Source organism: Humulus lupulus, chromosome 2 (assembly GCF_963169125.1).
Source record: "Humulus lupulus chromosome 2, drHumLupu1.1, whole genome shotgun sequence".
In the NCBI taxonomy this organism is placed as follows: domain Eukaryota; kingdom Viridiplantae; phylum Streptophyta; class Magnoliopsida; order Rosales; family Cannabaceae; genus Humulus; species Humulus lupulus.
In genome coordinates, this window is record NC_084794.1 from 150,600,068 (window position 1) to 150,617,613 (window position 17,546).

The window sequence follows — 17,546 nt, forward strand, 5'->3', positions numbered from 1 at the left end:
AACTCGTTTTGCAGGCCTCAAGTCCAACCTAAGCCCTACTCACCCACCCAAGCCTTCATTCACGTTACCTACACCTAAGCCGACCACGATGTCTTCTTCCTCAGCACCATTTACAGTCAATCCAGGATCAGCTACGACATATAAGAACCCACCATTCAAGCGATTGACTGAAGCTGAATATCAAGATAAGAAAGCCCTTGGTGTGTGTTTCAAGTGCGATAAAAAATTCTTTCGGAGCCACGAGTGTGAGCAGAAAACATTGCAAATCTTGTTGATGATTGATGAGGAAGAGCAACAATGTCCGATGGACTCTCCACCACCCACACCGGATTCTTCAAACGAGAGCATTTCCGAGGAAACCTTAGCCACACTTTCGTTAAATTCCCTAGTCGGAATAACTTCAGCTCACACTATGAAATTGGCGGGTCACATTGGACATCAGTCGGTCACTGTCTTGATTTATAGCGGGGGCGACTCACAATTTTATCTCCACGACCATTGTTTCAGGAGCAAACATACCCATTGCAGCGACATCTTGCTATGGTGTGCTATTGGGTACCGAGAGCAAGGTTCGCACGAAAGGAATTTGCAGTCAGGTGGAGTTGGATTTGGGAGTGCTCCGAGTGGTCACTGATTTCTTGTCATTGGAGTTAGGCGGAGCGGATATCATACTAGGCATTAAGTGGCTGGAGACTCTCGGCAATATGCAAGTCAATTAGAAATCCTTGGTGATGAAATTTGAGATGGGGGGCACTTGGGTGACTCTACAAGGTGATCCCAGCCTTTGCAAATCCCAAATCTCTTTGAAAGCTCTCATTTATACGGTACAGCATGAAGGCCAAGGTTTTTGGGTTCAGCTAGGGGCTTTGGCAGTAGACAAGAGGATCGGGGAACCTCCAATTTCACCAGTAATTACTTTGATGTTGCAACGATTCGATGAAGTTTTCCACATGCCTTCAGGGTTGCCCCCACCACGAGCTAGAGAACACGCAATCACGTTGCGCGATGGTGTTGGGCCAATTTCAATGAGACCTTATCGGCATGCTCACGTGCAAAAGGATGAGATTGAGCGTTTGATGGCGGATATGCTACAGGCTGGTATAGTTCAACCAAGCACAAGCCTTTTTTCGAGTCAGGAGTTGTTGGTTAAGAAGAAAGACAGGAGTTGGCGTTTTTGTGTGGATTATAGGGCTCTAAATCGCGAGACGGTGGCTGATAAGTTTCCTATACCAGTCATTGATGAGTTGTTGGATGAACTTCATGGAGCAAAGGTTTTTTTGAAGTCGGGATACCACCAGATTCGTATAGCAGCAGGTGATGTGGAGAAGATAGCGTTTAGGACGCATGAAGGGCATTATGAGTTCCTTGTTATGCCCTTTGGCCTTACTAATGCACCAGCAACATTTCAAGCTCTCATGAATGAGGTATTTCGAGATTTTTTGTGAAAATTTGTGTTGGTATTTTTTGACGATATCTTGGTTTATAGCTCATCACTGAAAGCTCATGCGCACCACTTGGAAGCAGAAGGAGTGGAAGTTGATCCTTCCAAACTATCAGCCATGAAGGAGTGGCCTATGTCGACAACAATTAGACAATTGAGAGGATTTCTAGGCCTTACGGGGTATTATCGAAAGTTTGTTCAAGGCTATGGGATTATAGCAAAACCTCTCACAGATCAGCTGCGAAAAGATGCCTTCCAGTGTCTCTTGAGGCTCAAAAAGACTTTGACCGCCTCAAACACGCTATGTGCTCAGTGCCCGTGTTGGCTTTGCCCAACTTTGCTCTACCGTTCATTGTTGAGGCCGATGCTTCAGGCTCGGGTTTGGGGGCTGCACTTATCCAAGAGAAGTGTCCTATTGCTATTTTTAGTCAAGTTTCGTCATCCTGAGCCTGCACCAAATCAGTCTATGAGCGCAAATTGATGGCCATTGTGTTGGCTATTCAGAAATCGAGGTCATACTTGTTGGGCAGAAAGTTTTTAGTGAGAACAGATCAAAGGAGTTTGAAGTATTTGTTAGAGCAGCGGCTGGTGGTTATTGAGCATCAACAATGGCTCACCAAGATCCTTGGTTATGATTTCAACATCCAGTACAAACCCAGATTGGAAAACAAAGCGGCAGATGCCTTGTCTCGCGTTCATCAGGATGCATTTTTAGCTGTTGTGTCAGTTCCAAGCTTGCTGTCCATTCCGGATTTGAGAGCCCATATTGCCACGGATCCTCATTTGTCCAAGATTTTGCATGATTTGAGTTTGGGTAAGGAGGCTGGGGGTTATTCGCTGCAGCAAGTTCCAAGGACGCCAGGAATTGCCCTCCTCTTCTCCATTTATTCCAATCCTTTTGCAGGAGTATCATGGCAGCAACATTGGGGGCCATTCGGGGGTTTTTAAGACTTTTCAGCAGCTAGTAGCTGATTTTTACTGGCAGAATATGCACAAGGATGTGCAGAAATACATGGCAGAATGTGCTATTTGCCAACAAAATAAGTACTTGGCGCAGTCACTAGCGGGATTGTTGCAACCCCTTCCTATTCCAGAGCAGATTTGGAAGGATATGTCCATGGATTTCGTAGAGGGGCTGCCTCTTTCTCATGGCTTTGACTCAATCTTGGTGGTAGTTGATCGATTGAGTAAATATGGCCATTTCATTCCACTCCGTCATCCTTTCTCAGCCCTTACAGTGGCAGCAGTATTCGTGAGGGAAATTGTCAAACTCCATGGCATTCCTCGCTCCATTGTGTCGGATCGTGACAAAATATTTTTGAGTTGTTTCGCTTGCAGGGCACTACACTCAAACACAGCTCGGCTTACCATCCTCAATCGGATGGTCAAACAGAGGTAGTGAACAGATGTTTGGAAACATATCTCCGCTGCTTTGTGAGCTCCCAACAGGGCAAATGGGCTAAATGGTTACCGTGGGCAGAGTATTGGTACAATACTTCATTTCACTCCTCAGCTGGAATGACACCTTTTGTGGTTGTCTACCATAGAGAACCCCCTCCATTGGTTCGTTGTGAACACTCTGGTACTTCCGTCTCGGCTGTAGAAGAGAACTTGAAGGCCCGCGATGATATATTGGAGATTTTGAAGATGAACCTGCATCGTGCTCAACAAAAGATGAAGATGCAAGCAGATAAAAAACGAAGAGATGTCCAATTCCAAGAGGGTGATTTGGTGTATGTCAAGCTACACCCTTACCGCCAGCGCTAAACGTCGAAATGAGAAGTTGTCCCCCAGATTTTTTGGGCCATTCCCAGTCCTCAAACGAATTGGAGCAACTACTTATAAACTTCAGTTACCACCAGGGTCTTTGCTTCATCTAGTATTTCATGTTTTAGTGCTGAGAACTGCTTTAGGTCCTCATCAACAAGCTGCCACCTTGCCACTAGATTTGTCTGCAAAGTTGGAATGGACACTTGAGCCCGAACACCTCCTGGATGTGCGACCTGGCACCCAAAAGACTCCCCCACAGGCTCTAATCAAATGGACAAACTTGCCTGCCTTTGAGGTTACTTGGGAAGATTTCAAGGTCATTCAAGAGCAATATCCTCACTTCCACCTTGAGGACAAGGTGAAACTTTGGGCAGGGGATATTGATAGACCTCCAATCACCTATGTTTACACTAGGAGAGAGAAGGGGAAGAAGAGTGACAAGTCAGCACCCGATAGGAATATGGTAAAAGTTAGTTAGAGGAGAGTGACTTGAGTAAGGTGAGGTGTAGGAGGCTGTGTTGTACCGTGGGAATTAGTTATCTAGAGGAATGTTAGTCATTTGAGGGTGTGAAGAATATTGGTGTGAGTTGCAACTCTTGGAGAGAAATAGGCTCTCGAAATCCTATTATTTCCATAATACAGTGACTATTTTCATTCTATTTCTTTTTCTGGGTTCTTGCCTCTATTCTTACCATTTATGCAGGTTGTTCATATCATTATGTTCCTTCTTCGACCACGGTGGGGCTTCCTCCTCCCTCCATCTCAGATGTGGAATTCAAACGGTGATGGGGCTAGGTCGCGGCGGGGATTCCTCTTCCTCGAATCTGGGTCGTGGTGGAGCTTAGAACAAAGGTCACGCTCACGGTGTCGGCGAGGTTGCGACACGAGTCCGTCCCCGTCAAATCTAGAGCCCAGACACGAGAGCTTCCATGGCCAACGAGATCCGCCTCCGACGACCTAGATGAAGAAGAACATGAAGACGATGAAGATCTTTCGCCTCCAACAAGATATGCTCTACTCCGTGCAGAAGAGGGAAGAGAGAGATGAACATGAGAAGGAAAGAGATAGAGAGATGAAGATCTGTGAAAATTATTGGGAGAAAGAAAGAGGGGAGAGAGAGAGAGAAAGATGAATGAGAGATTATAGTATTTTTATTTGATTCAACTTTTAACTATTTTATTTTGTTTTTCTGAAATTATTTTTTAAATTGTTTTTATTTATTATGAATAAAGAAAACACATTAATGATTTAGAAAATTCAAATAAAATTAAATTTGAGGGTATTTTGGTCATATTTAATAAAAGTTTGACCAAAATCAAGTCCAAGCTACTCTTTTGTTCCATTTTGCAAAACGCAGGGTCCAAATTGTCATTTAACAAAACACAAGATCCGATCGATAACTTTTGCAAAACATAAGGTCCAAAATGGTATTTACCCTTTAATTAAAGAGATTAATTAATAATCTAATTTATTTGAGCTTATAATTACAGGTCCATGATCTCTAAGTCACTTCACAAAGATATAATTATTGGTATATAATATGTAATTACTTAATTAAATTAACTAATGTGTTTTATTTGCAAACTCTATTTTAGTTGATCAAAATATTAATTGGTTCTGAATTAATTAATAATGAGAGAATGATATTATAATAATTAAATTAAGTTTTATAAGTTTTTTTTTTTAACAAAGATAAAGTTAATTTTTAATTAATTGATATTTATGCATATTTTAAATAGATAAATATGTTATCTTGTTAAATGAAATAAATAAATGCGAAAAGTGGTAGGCGCAACCCTAGGGTGGGACCAGTTTTGAATGGTTCAAGAGTATCAGTTACAATTTGAATTATTAATTTATTATTTAATTGGTATTTTAATTTAATTAAAATATTAATTAAATAAATAAAACCAAATCCTAATTAGATTAAACCTAGACTATATATATATAGTAATTTTCTAGGTAGTCTAACATAAGTTTTCATAAGCTAAAAAATATCTATACTTTTCTATCCTCGCAGAAAAACAAATCCTTCTCCAAGTCTCTTGATCTCATGTGTTACTACATTTAGAGTTGTTCTAAATGTTCCACGTGCCCGCACACGTCCTAGTGTGTTGAGGAGTGGCTTGGAAGATCTTAATTTGAATCTCAAATTCAACAAGCAAGGATTGGATGCTCGTTATTTTATATTAAAAGAGAGCGAGAACACTTGGGCTACAAGAGGTATTAGATCTATCTTTTATGTATTTAGATTTAATGTATATATCTTTTATGTATTTAGATTTAATGTATATATATATATATTTGATCCTGACTTACTATCGATGAAAAATAAATTTTTAAAACCTCTATTTGCGCACCTGATGTGCTCTTTTCAAGCCAACAGCTACCACTGAAACACATGAACAACCCTAATTCTAGAATTCCTACCATCATTGATGCGTTTTCACAGCAGCAATAACAATAAGAAGCACTGGCCCTTAAAGACAGTGAAACAAAATTGGTAATGAAAAGATTTGCTTCGTTGTACGAGCATAGGGTAGGTTTACCTTGTCAGCAATTATAGGAACATGTCGACCATATGTCATTGGTACAATAGCCATTTTACCAATGTACTTTGAATATCGACCATCCTACATAATGAAATTAGAAAAAAGAAATCAATTTTCACCAGAACAAGGTGACAAACCAAATTAATTGATACCCCAACCAAGAGAGTCAAGAATTAGGTCCATCAGTCACAAGGTAACCCTACCTTAGGATGCACTGCAACAGCCACATCACCGAATAAAGTCTCTGGCCGTGTTGTTGCTATTGTCAGGTAATCACTACTAAAGAGAGTTAAGATATAAAGTAATATTAATATAATTTTTTTTTGTGGCAACTAATATTAATACAATTGAACACATGTAAAGCCTTTGGAACACTTGCACATGCACAAATAAATGAAAATGTGTACATATATGTGTTTTTCTACTGCTAAGGATTTTAGTACGAGAAATACCAAAATATCATTCAGTATGCAAATGATCGAAACCCAGGCAAACATATCAGGATTAAACAAGGCATGCAAAAAGATGCTCAATTTAATGCATCTGTGAACTATATATAATCTGTTTTCTTCATACTAGTTCAAAAAATGTATATATGTATATACATAGATAGATATAAAGAGAGAGAGAGAGCTTCTTAGGTAAGGGCATTTTTTATTTTTGGTATTTGGAGAAATTATAACCCAATCTTTTTGTATGACAGTGTATATGATAGTTATAGTAGGCATCTCGACAATTTTTTAAAAATTCTATATAATTTACAATGCCGAAATCAGAGTAAATAGTCTATTTTTCAGGCGTATAAAAAAAATCAGGCACGCGTGCAACTATTTGAACTCTGATTTCGGTACCATAAATTATTCGAAATTTTTCGAAAAATTGGCGGGATGCCGATTATAATTATAATGTACACCATCATGCAAAAAAAAATTAGGTTATAATTTTTCAGCCCCTATGTTAGGGGCAAAAATGATGTCCCTACCTATATATATATAAGGTGATTATTTTTAATCTACTTTTAGTATTTTGGTGGATGGATAAGTTGTCTTTATTTTTTTTATATGACGGTGTATAATGTAGTTACAGGGGACCTCCCATAAATTTTCAGAAAATTCTGAATAATTTATGAGGATTCAAACAAACTATTTCATGCACGTATAAGTATTGAAACAAGCACGCATGCCTGTTTGAATATTGAATTCGACATCCTAAATTATTTGGAATTTCTTGAAAATTTGTGTGAGGTCCTCTGTAACTACATTATACACCGTCATGTAAAAAAATGGAATTGCAACTTATCTATGTACCAAACATACTGAAAGTATTTATGGGTGGTGATTAAAAACAATCACTATCCAATAATTTTTCAAATATATATATATATATATATAGAACGATTCTAAATTTCTTCATGATATCACATTTTAATACAAAAAGTGAATGAAAAATAATTATCTTGCAAGTACTGATGACTACCTTGAACCTCCAGCCACACGATACTTCATGTAATAGAGAGTACCTGTTTCTTCATGATATTCCACTTCCTGGGCACAGGTCGTAAGGGATAGTGTAAAAATAATTATTTATAACTGAAGAATTAAGAGAAGAATGATTTTGCCTATCCAAAACTTGAAAAACTCACCAAGTCAGAAACAGCAGTTTGTAGACTAGGAGACCAGTTCACCATGTATGATCCTGTGATAAAAAATATATACATTTACAAGATTGCTTCACCTGGTATCAATCATATCTTCTTACCATTAAAGCACCTAGGTGAGGACTCAAACTCCTTCCCAAATTGACCCAAATTTTGAGTCATCCCAGTTTAAGGACTGAGGTGAATCCAAAAGTTCCAGGGTGATAATTGCTTCAAAATAAAATGAAATTGCATAGAAGTTAATGGAAAATTTCTATGTTTAAGGTTCTAAAATTGGTTCTAATTCTGTCATCAACAAAAGTTAGAGAAAATGGATTCTTTTTTTTAGGGGGGGAGTGGAGAGAGGGTGCTAAGAAACAAAACTTTAAATATTATAAACTGAATTGTAAAAATTTTAAGGAGCATTATATCATATATCTTTTTCCTTTAGGTATTTCCTGAAAGGCTACAGCATCATCCTTGAAGATAATTTCCTAATACGATTATAAGGAAGCTATTCTAAAATTCTTCCAACAAAAAACATTTAACAAAAAATCCAATCAACTTATTTGTATACAATCAAACTTATTCTCTTCCTTTACCATATTAAGATTGAAAACATTCCAGTACTCAAAAAGAGCCATCACTCTTTTTCTTAACACGTAAAACATTTGCTAAGTAAACACAGCAACTTCTATGATGATAATCTGGAGCAAAAGAATCATAAGAATACAGCTATGACCTTTATTTCATTTAGTACTCTTTTTCAAGCAAAAAGCGTAAGAAGCTTGAGTCAGTGACACCCAGCCACTAGAGCACCACAAAGGATAGGCAACAATGAAGTTCACAGAGCTTATAAATATACCTTGATAAATTAGACCTTTATCATGAAGCCTGACAAATGCCTCAATTACAGCTCCTGCAAGAAGTCAAAAGAAAACAAAGTATTATTTAAAAGTATTTGATGTACAGTGCAATGCCTACACAAGCTATGTGGATTCTCCAGCAATGTGATTGTCGCTCTAGGTAGATTCTGTTAATTTCTTTCTTTTAAGTTATTTTTTCAAGACTAGTGAAAAGGAGAAAGATTGTTAGTAAAAGAAAAAAAGGATTAAAAATGTTGATGCCTATCACATTTTAAAGCACCCTAATCCAACTTCATTGTTGACTATCTGATACACTATACATAGACTCTATTACTTCTACTGCATAGAAAAATATCTTACGACTTAGCTGCTCATCAAGGGTAAAGTGCTCTCTACTCCAATCACAAGAAGCACCAAGTCTTTTAATTTGATTTGTGATTGTCCCACCATACCTGAACAAGCATGCAAATTAAAAAGCCTTCTAATATTTATAAATTAGGCTGAGAGAAGAGAAAAGGAAAAAAAAAAGCATAGGTTCACACACCCATTTATTAAAATGGCCATAATTCAGGGGAAACAAAAGCAAGTGAGCCATATCCAATGACAATTAGGCATTTCTGACGAGCAAGACAATAGTGCTTTACATGGCAGCAACCCAAACCGAGTCTCAAATACACACAACTCCCTAGACACCAAATCAAACACATGCACTAGTCTCACACTTGGTTAAGTTCATTGTTGTGTAGTTCTTTTTTATTAAACTCTTAAGAAGGTATCATTATATTAAAATATAAAGTGAAAAAAGCCATAATCTGTGGGATATCCTCAACACTAGCTTATAAAGGTTACACAAGCTTTCATGGACTTAATTAAATGTCCTCCTTAGATAGGAAATACCACCAAAAAGATATCTAACTTGCAGACTATCAAGCAGGACAGAGAAACAAACATAGCAGAAGGATGGAAGAAAACAAAATGGAAGTTCAACATGAGCATTTACTTCTCTTTCCACTCCCAAACTCTTTTTGTGAAGTCATCTCGACTCAATTCGACCCTTTTTATTCCTTCAGATGCAAGCATTCTTTCCACAACCAGCTGGGAGAAAACAAGATGTAACATATCATCCATAAGAAACAAAAATTGTACTATATAATGGAAACAATAAGACAAGTAATAGGTGGATGTGCAATAAAATCTATTTAGAGAAAAACCAAAAATGACATCCTTCCACCAAAGCAGAATAAAGAGACACTATCAAATTATTTTACATCATGTAAGTGTAACCATAAAACCCATATAGACTTAATTGAGTTATAGTCATGCAATTGAAATAAAGAGGCTTCAACTATTTGTAACTTAATTAAGTTGTTGAGAAAATAAGTAGTTTGCTGACTACAAATCTTTTAGAATAAAAATCATTAATGTACCTGAGTTGCAATACCAGCATGATCAGTCCCTGGAATCCAGAGTGTAGGTCTTCCCTTCATTCGATTATATCTTACCATTATATCCTAGAAAAGTAATCAATATCAAACATAAGCACTTCTTACTAACTGTGTATATTTTGAGTCTTCTCCCTCGAGTCTAAAAGTTATTAACCATTATGATCAAATGTATTTAAACAAAACTTGAATACAAATAATTATTTTCCCAACCTCAAGAGTTACAAACATTGCATGCCCCATATGCAGTGAACCGGTAACATTAGGAGGAGGCATTGAAATCACAAATGGATCACCGCCACGGTCAAAGTTTGGTTTAAAATATCCTTGAGAATCCCACCTGAAAAATAAATAAATAAATATACCAACCAATCAATTACCAAAAAATAAAAACAAAATTACCATAAACTGACACAATGAGCTGATATGACCAAATCACAAAGAATGTACACAGGAAGAAATTTGATAACCACTCCATGTTTATGGGACTAAATGTCATAGCAAACATGTCCACCACAATGCATTCTGCTACGCTCACTCCACTTAAACTGTGCATGGCACACAGTTACAGACCAACAGAGAAAGAAAGGAAGAATCGATATGAAACTTGTATGGTTCATTTTGGATTTTTGTTATGTATTTGTATTGTTTAGACTAGAATATGAACCCACCTTATGTATCTTCCAACCTCCTAAAAACTCTTCCTAAATTAAACCACAACAATTGTTATTGACGCTGACATTTCCACAACTTGAGAAGGCAAAAAATTCTTTCTACCTTAATATGTACAGAGATTCCGAAAACCACATGATAGTATAAACAAAACTTGCAGTGACTAGAAAACCAACAAGAATTTCATTCTAATACAACCAAGAAAAAAGAAAAACTACCAACCAGAAAATTCAAAAAATGCAAGAATCATTATAAGTAAAGGATTATGTCCATGACAAAATACCAATTGTAAATGCGCTCCTCTGATGCAAAATCGAATGACTTTGCTATCTCTGGGGAAGTAAACGTGCCATTTGCAGATGCAGCAACTGAAATACAACAAGAAATGCCTTAGTAAAGAAGGAAAAACAAAAAAAGAATTTGATCTCAGCCTACCTACCAAATAAATATTATATTAAAAAGTAGAGAAGAAAATTAGAAGAGTTAAAGTGAACCAAATGCTCAACTTGGGTGTTGAAAAATGGAAGAAATTTTTTGGTATACACTTAAAACTACCATTTTTTTTAAAATACAAACGCTGCCAATCTAAAATGATGTCATTTACATTAGTTTGATCCTACCAATCCAAGTATTTCAATTAGTTCATCAATCACGCAACCAAACAATAATGTTTTATCTCACTGCTCATAGAAGTTTCTCCTCTGGACTTTCGAATACAGAGGAAAGTAAAACATAAACTATAAGCTTTTGTATTGCTCGACCTTATCCTCTGAAATTCCTTAGAAACACACTAAACTATTAAAATGTCTAATTTAGTATGAAACATCAAACAACTGCACTTAACCAAACAGAATTCATTCAAAAGACAAAATGTAAGAAAAGAAAACTCAATGGGGCCAGTATAGTTAAGATAATTTCATTATATTTTCTTGAGAAAATATCTGGGAAAACCAAACGAAGTGAAAGCGAGGAAAAGAAATACCAGCAAAGAGGCGGGAACTGAGAAGAGTCAAATGCCAAGGAGCGCGACGACGGGTTTTGGAGAAGAGAAGAGGGTTGAGATTGAACCTGTAGGCAGAGCAGGAGGACCAAAGGGATGGAGCAGAGAATGCCGTTTGGATTATCATTTTTTTCCTTTTTGGCTGTGTTAAACGCAAAACCAACAATGGGTTTTAGCGATAGACTAGACTAGTATCTGCGGATAGATGAGGCTACCTGACTTCTTTCATGTCCATTGTCTTTGTTTTTAATTAAGGGAAATTTTAATATGCATGCTTGATAAGAGTTATAATTACAAAAAAAATATTAGGCATATTAAAATTTACAAAATAATGCTAATTTTTTACACATTATCCAAAATGCCCTTTTTACTTCTTCCTCATTCTCATTCTCATTTCTCTCTTCTCTCTTCTTTCTTATTTCACTCTCTCTCACCTCACAACACCACCACCACACTAAATATTATATTTCGAACAGATTTTGACATGATTTTTGGGTTTTTTTTGCGATTTTTTTCAGATCTGAAACTCTGAAATCTGCAAAAAATCGACATTGCTCGATGGTGGTTCGATGGTGCTCGATGCCAGCTCGATGAGACCTTCAAAATCATGATTTTTCATGAAAAAATGACTTTGCTTGATGGTGGTTCGATAGTAGTTCGATAGTGGCTCGATGGTGCTCGATGCCAGCTCGATGAGACCTTTAAAATCATGATTTTTCATGAAAAAATGACTTAGCTCGATGATGGTTCGATGGTAGCTCGATAGTGGTTCGATAGTGCTCGATGGTGCTCGATGCAATTCTTGTAAGAGACATAATTTTTCACTCGGGTGTCCGTTTGGGGTGATTTTTTTTTTGATTTTGGTATTTTTTGGTATATTTTTAAGTTTTAAACTTCCTAAATGTGCATATTAACATGTCAAACGTGTAGATCTTGAAAAAATACCTAAAATAAAAAAAAATCACCCCAAAAGGACACCCGAGTGAAAAATTATGTCTCTTACAAGAATTGCATCGAGCACCATCGAGCACTATCGAACCACTATCGAGCTACCATCGAACCATCATCGAGCTAAGTCATTTTTTCATGAAAAATCATGATTTTGAAGGTCTCATCGAGCTGGCATCGAGCCACCATTCGCTGGGGCCTTCAAGATCAAGATTTTCATGAAAAAATGACTTAGCTCGATGGTGGTTCGATGGTAGCTCGATAATGGCTCGATGGTGCTCAATGCAATTTTTGTAAGAGACATAATTTTTCACTCGGGTGTCCGTTTGGGGTGATTTTTTTTTTGATTTTGGGTATTTTTTCAAGATCTACACGTTTAACATGTTAATATGCACATTTGGGAAGTTTAAAACTTAAAAATATACCAAAAGATGTCTTAAACATGAGGTATGTTTGCACTTTTCTATTTTTTACAAGTGTTACACTTCCCAAATGTGCATATTAACATGTCAAACGTGTAGATCTTGAAAAAATACCCAAAATTAAAAAAAAATCACCCCAAACGGACACCCGAGTGAAAAATTATGTCTCTTACAAGAATTGCATTGAGCACCATCGAGCACTATCGAACCACTATCGAGCTACCATCGAACCACCATCGAGCTAAGTCATTTTTTCATGAAAAATCATGATTTTGAAGGTCTCATTGAGCTGGCATCGAGCACCATCGAGCCACTATCGAACTACTATCGAACCACCATCGAGCAAAGTCATTTTTTCATGAAAAATCATGATTTTGAAGGTCTCATCAAGCTGGCATCGAGCACCATCGAACCACCATCGAGCAATGTCGATTTTTTGCAGATTTCAGAGTTTCAGATCTGAAAAAAATCGCAAAAAAAACCTAAAAATCATGTCAAAATATGTTCGAAATATAATATTTAGTGTGGTGGTGGTGTTGTGAGGTGAGAGAGAGAGAGAGAGGGAAGAGAGAAGAGAGAAGAGAGAAATGAGAATGAGGAAGAAGTGAAAAGGGCATTTTGGGTAATGTGCAAAAAATTAGCATTATTTTGTAAATTTTAATATGCCTAGTATTTTTTTGTAATTATAACTTTTATCAAGCATACATATTAAAATTTCCCTTTAATTAATCTCATACCCCTATGGCTATGTATGCTTCTTTTTCCATGGGAAATTTGAGGTTTTATACTATATCAAAAAAAAAAAAAAAAAAGCATTCTAATCATTTCAAAAAAATGTCAAATCTTTTAACTAGGGGTGCACACGGGACCCGCAAAACCCGCCCGACCCAAACCCAGAGAACCCATTTTTTCGAAAAAAACTGACAAAATCGGGTCTAACCCGACCCGAACCCAAAAAAATCGAGTTGGGTTTGGGTTTATAAAACATGTGTCGTTGGGTTCGGGTGTAACCCGAAACCCGACCGAAATCTGAAAAAATCTGAAGAAAAAAACTCAGCCCTAAACTAAAGTTTACATCTGACCCGACCCCTTTTTTAGTCTTCTCTTTCGTTTCAGCCAGGAGCCTCCCTCACCTCAGCTCTCACGCGGCAGCCTCCCTCACCTTAGCTCTCACGTGGCAGATCAGCACGGCGGCAAGAGAGAAGAGAGTAGCAGCCCAGCCGAGTGCCACTGCCTGCCGACCCATCCCGACGAGAGCCAGGAGCCTCCCTCACCCTCAGCTCTCACGCGGCGGCACCACTAGATCGCACGGCCATCAGCGGCACGCCACCTTGCCTCGCGTCGCCTCGCCTCGCCAGCAGCGGTCCGGTAAGCACGGCCAGGCCACCTTTAGTATATATGTATATTTTTTTTTCTTTCTGTAAATTTGTTAGTATATATGTTTTGTAAAATTTGTATTTATGTTTTGTAAAATATGTTTTGTTAGTATATATGTTCTTTCTGTATATATGTTTTGTAAAATTTGTAAAATTTGGCCCAGCAAACCCGAAATTACACCCGAACTCGAACCCGAACCCGAAAAAACCCGAAAATTTTGGATCGGTTTCGATACCATTTTTCTTAACCCGAAACCCGCAAAACCAGAACCTGATGAACCCGAAACCCGAAAATCCGACTCGTGTGCACTCCTACTTTTAACAATACCCAAAATACTCCTCCCATAATTTTTCCATGCACTTTCTCTTCTCTCTTCCCTCTCTCTCCCTCAACCCAACTCAATGTAATAGCAAGTATTTCTTACTTAGGACACTAAAATACTGCATTCTGAACATATCTGGGCATGCTTTCTGAGTTTTTCTTACGATTTTTTTCAGATCTGAAACTTTAAAATCTGCAGAAAATCGACGTGGTTCGATAGTAGTTCGATGGTGCTCGATGCCAGCTCAATGGGGCCTTCAAAATCAAGATTTTCATGAAAAAATTGATGTTGCTCGATGGTGTTCGATGCGATTCTTGCAAGATACGTAATTTTTCACTCGGGTGTCCGTTTGGGGTGATTTTTTTTTTTTTTGATTTTGGGTATTTTTTCAAGATCTACACGTTTGAGATGTGTATATACACGTTTGGGAAATATAAATCTTGAAAATAAATGACAAATGCAAAACATACCTCATGTTCAAGATATGTTTTGGTATGTTTTCAAGTTCTAAACTTTGAAAATGTGTATGTGAACATCTAAAACATGTAGATCTCAAAAAAATACCCAAAATAAAAAAAAATCATCCCAAACGAACACCCGAGTGAAAAATTATGTCTCTTACAAGAATTGCATTGAACCACCATCGAACAACCATCGAACCACCATCGAGCAACGTCGATTTTTTCATGAAAATATTGATTTTGAAGGCCCCATCGAGGCAGCATTGAACACCATCGAGCAACCATAGAGTTAGGCATGATTTTTGAGTTATTTTTCAGATTTGAAACTCTGAAATATGTAGAAAATTGACTTTACTCGATTGTTGCTTGATACCAGCTCGATGGGGCCTTCAAAATCAATATTTTCATGAAAAAATCGACATTGCTCGATGGTGGTTCGATGGTTGCTCGATGGTGGTTCGATGCAATTATTGTAAGAGACATAATTTTTCACTCGGGTGTCCGTTTGGGATGATTTTTTTTTTTTGGGTATGTTTTTTAGATCTACATGTTTTAGATATTCACATACACATTTTCAAAGTTTAGAACTTGAAAACATACCAAAACATATCTTGAACATGAGGTATATTTTTCATTTGTCATTTTTTTCAAGATTTACATTTCTCAAATGTGTATATACACATCTCAAACGTGTAGATCTTGAAAAAATACCCAAAAAAAAAAATCACCCCAAACGGACACCCGAGTGAAAAATTACGTATCTTGCAAGAATTACATCGAACACCATCGAGTAACATCAATTTTTTCATGAAAATCTTGATTTTGAAGGCCCCATCGAGCTGGCATCGAGCACCATCGAACCACGTCAATTTTTTGCAGATTTCAAAGTTTTAGATATAAAAAAAAGTCGCAATAAAAACCCAAAAATCATGCCCATATCTGTTCGAAATGTAGTATTTTAGTGTCCTAAGTGAGGAATATTTATCGTTACATTGATTTCTATGATATTTTACCTTACCCATGAATTTTTTTTTAGAGAGGGAGTTGAGAGGAATGGGTTGAGGGAGAGAGAGGGAAGAGAGAATGGGAAATGATGAAAAAAAATTATGAGAGGGGTGTTTTGGGTATTGTTAAAAGAATTAGCATTTTTTTTAAATGATTTAAATGCCTAGCATTTTTTTGATTTATAACCCTTCATTAAGCATAAAAACTAAAATTTCCCTTTTCCATAGGCCTTTTATATTTAATTTGATAGGGGAAATTTCACTTTTTATACATAATAATCTCTCTAGTTACAAAAAAATACCACAACTATTTACTCTGCTAAACATTCCCCATCTACCCAAAATACCCCTTTCATTTTTCCACACCCAAAAAATTGAACATCTCACTTCTCTGTCTACACTCTCGATTTCTCTCTCTCTCTCTCACTCTCTCACAAAAAAACCCCAAAATCCATCGAGCCCCCACCCTTGTCAAGCCCAACCCCCGTCGACTCATTTCTCCTATCTCCCCGTCAACCCACTTGCAAAGCTCCTCTGTCGAGTGGGAAAACCGAGACCCACTGCGTTGAATCAAACAAAGAGCCTCCATTGAACCACCTCACATTTGATTTTAAGGTAAAAGCATGAACCCTCGTCCATTTTTGTAGTTAAAATCATGTGTATTCGAGATCTGTGGAATAGGTATGAAGATTCGAAGGTCTGGGTTTTTCTCTGGTTTTGTCGATTTTTCTCGATGGGTTTGATGTAAGCTCGATTAGATATACATTTTAGGCTCACATTCAGTTCAATTAGAGATCGATAGAGCTCGATAGCCCTCGATAGGGCTCGAGATGATACCGCTCGATAGGGCTCAATCAACTAAACTCGATGGAGTTCGATAGAAGCTCGAGATGAACTCGATAGGAGTCAATTCTCGATGGGTTTATATAGTTTGGCTCGATAGCTCAATCTAAGCTCGATGGTTACCTAACTAGACGTTAGCTCGATAGCTCGATATGAGCTCGATAGTAGTTATTGATGAATTCTCGATGGCGTTGATATAGTTAGGCTCGATAGCTTGATATGAGTCAATGATGAATTCTCGATAGGGTTGATCTAGTTAGGCTTGATATGCTCGATAATGGCTCGATAGCAAATCAATGGTGACCTAAAAAGATTAGTTATAATAGTGTCTCGATGGCAGTTCTATAGAAGCTCGATATAGAGCTCGATTAGACTTGATATGGCTCGATAGCATCTCAATGACAGTGTTTACTTCAGTTTTCTTTTGAATTTTTGTCCAATTCTGTTTAACATTATGTTTTCTTACCAATTGTTTTCATGTGTCGATGCAAATGCCGAGGTTGCTTGTTCCGTTTGAAGATCATTTTCCTGGTCGAGTCACATATAGGGGTGGTAGCACTTTCAAGGATATTAAGAAAAAATTTGTGGAGCTTGGGTTGCTTGAAAGGGCTAAGGAATCCCCTTTCAAGCAGTTCTTTTGGCTTCAAAGTTTAATTTCTCCGGAGTCTTGGTGCATCAATAGCTGTTGAGGAAAATTGCCAGCAACAACGAAGATGAGGTGCATTTCTTTTTGGGGTCAAAGTCTTGTAGATTCGGCATGGGAGAGTTTGCCCTGGTGACAAGGTTGAAT

General features: G+C 37.4%; 1 protein-coding gene across 4 annotated transcripts in view; it reads right to left on the reverse strand.

Annotated features, from left to right (window-relative positions):
- LOC133818626 (valine--tRNA ligase, chloroplastic/mitochondrial 2) overlaps positions 1-11,601 on the reverse strand; it is a 45,433-nt gene extending 33,832 nt beyond the window's left edge. For 2 of the 4 annotated variants that reach the window (XR_009885993.1, XM_062251621.1), the window contains exons 1-11: positions 11,362-11,601; positions 10,663-10,747; positions 9,921-10,047; positions 9,693-9,776; positions 9,266-9,360; positions 8,626-8,717; positions 8,265-8,318; positions 7,406-7,458; positions 7,240-7,307; positions 5,967-6,042; positions 5,761-5,844 (exon numbers count right to left, since the gene is read on the reverse strand). Coding sequence is in view for 3 of the 4 variants with exons in the window: in XM_062251621.1 (XP_062107605.1) it covers positions 5,761-5,844; positions 5,967-6,042; positions 7,240-7,307; positions 7,406-7,458; positions 8,265-8,318; positions 8,626-8,717; positions 9,266-9,360; positions 9,693-9,776; positions 9,921-10,047; positions 10,663-10,747; positions 11,362-11,506 (963 nt within the window). In the remaining variant the exon portion in view is untranslated. Of the gene's footprint in view, positions 1-5,760; positions 5,845-5,966; positions 6,043-7,239; positions 7,308-7,405; positions 7,459-8,264; positions 8,319-8,625; positions 8,718-9,265; positions 9,361-9,692; positions 9,777-9,920; positions 10,048-10,662; positions 10,748-11,361 lie in introns of those variants that run through there. The other 2 variants (XM_062251620.1, XM_062251622.1) reach the window with 2 other exon arrangements.
- Positions 11,602-17,546: the final 5,945 nt, after the last annotated feature.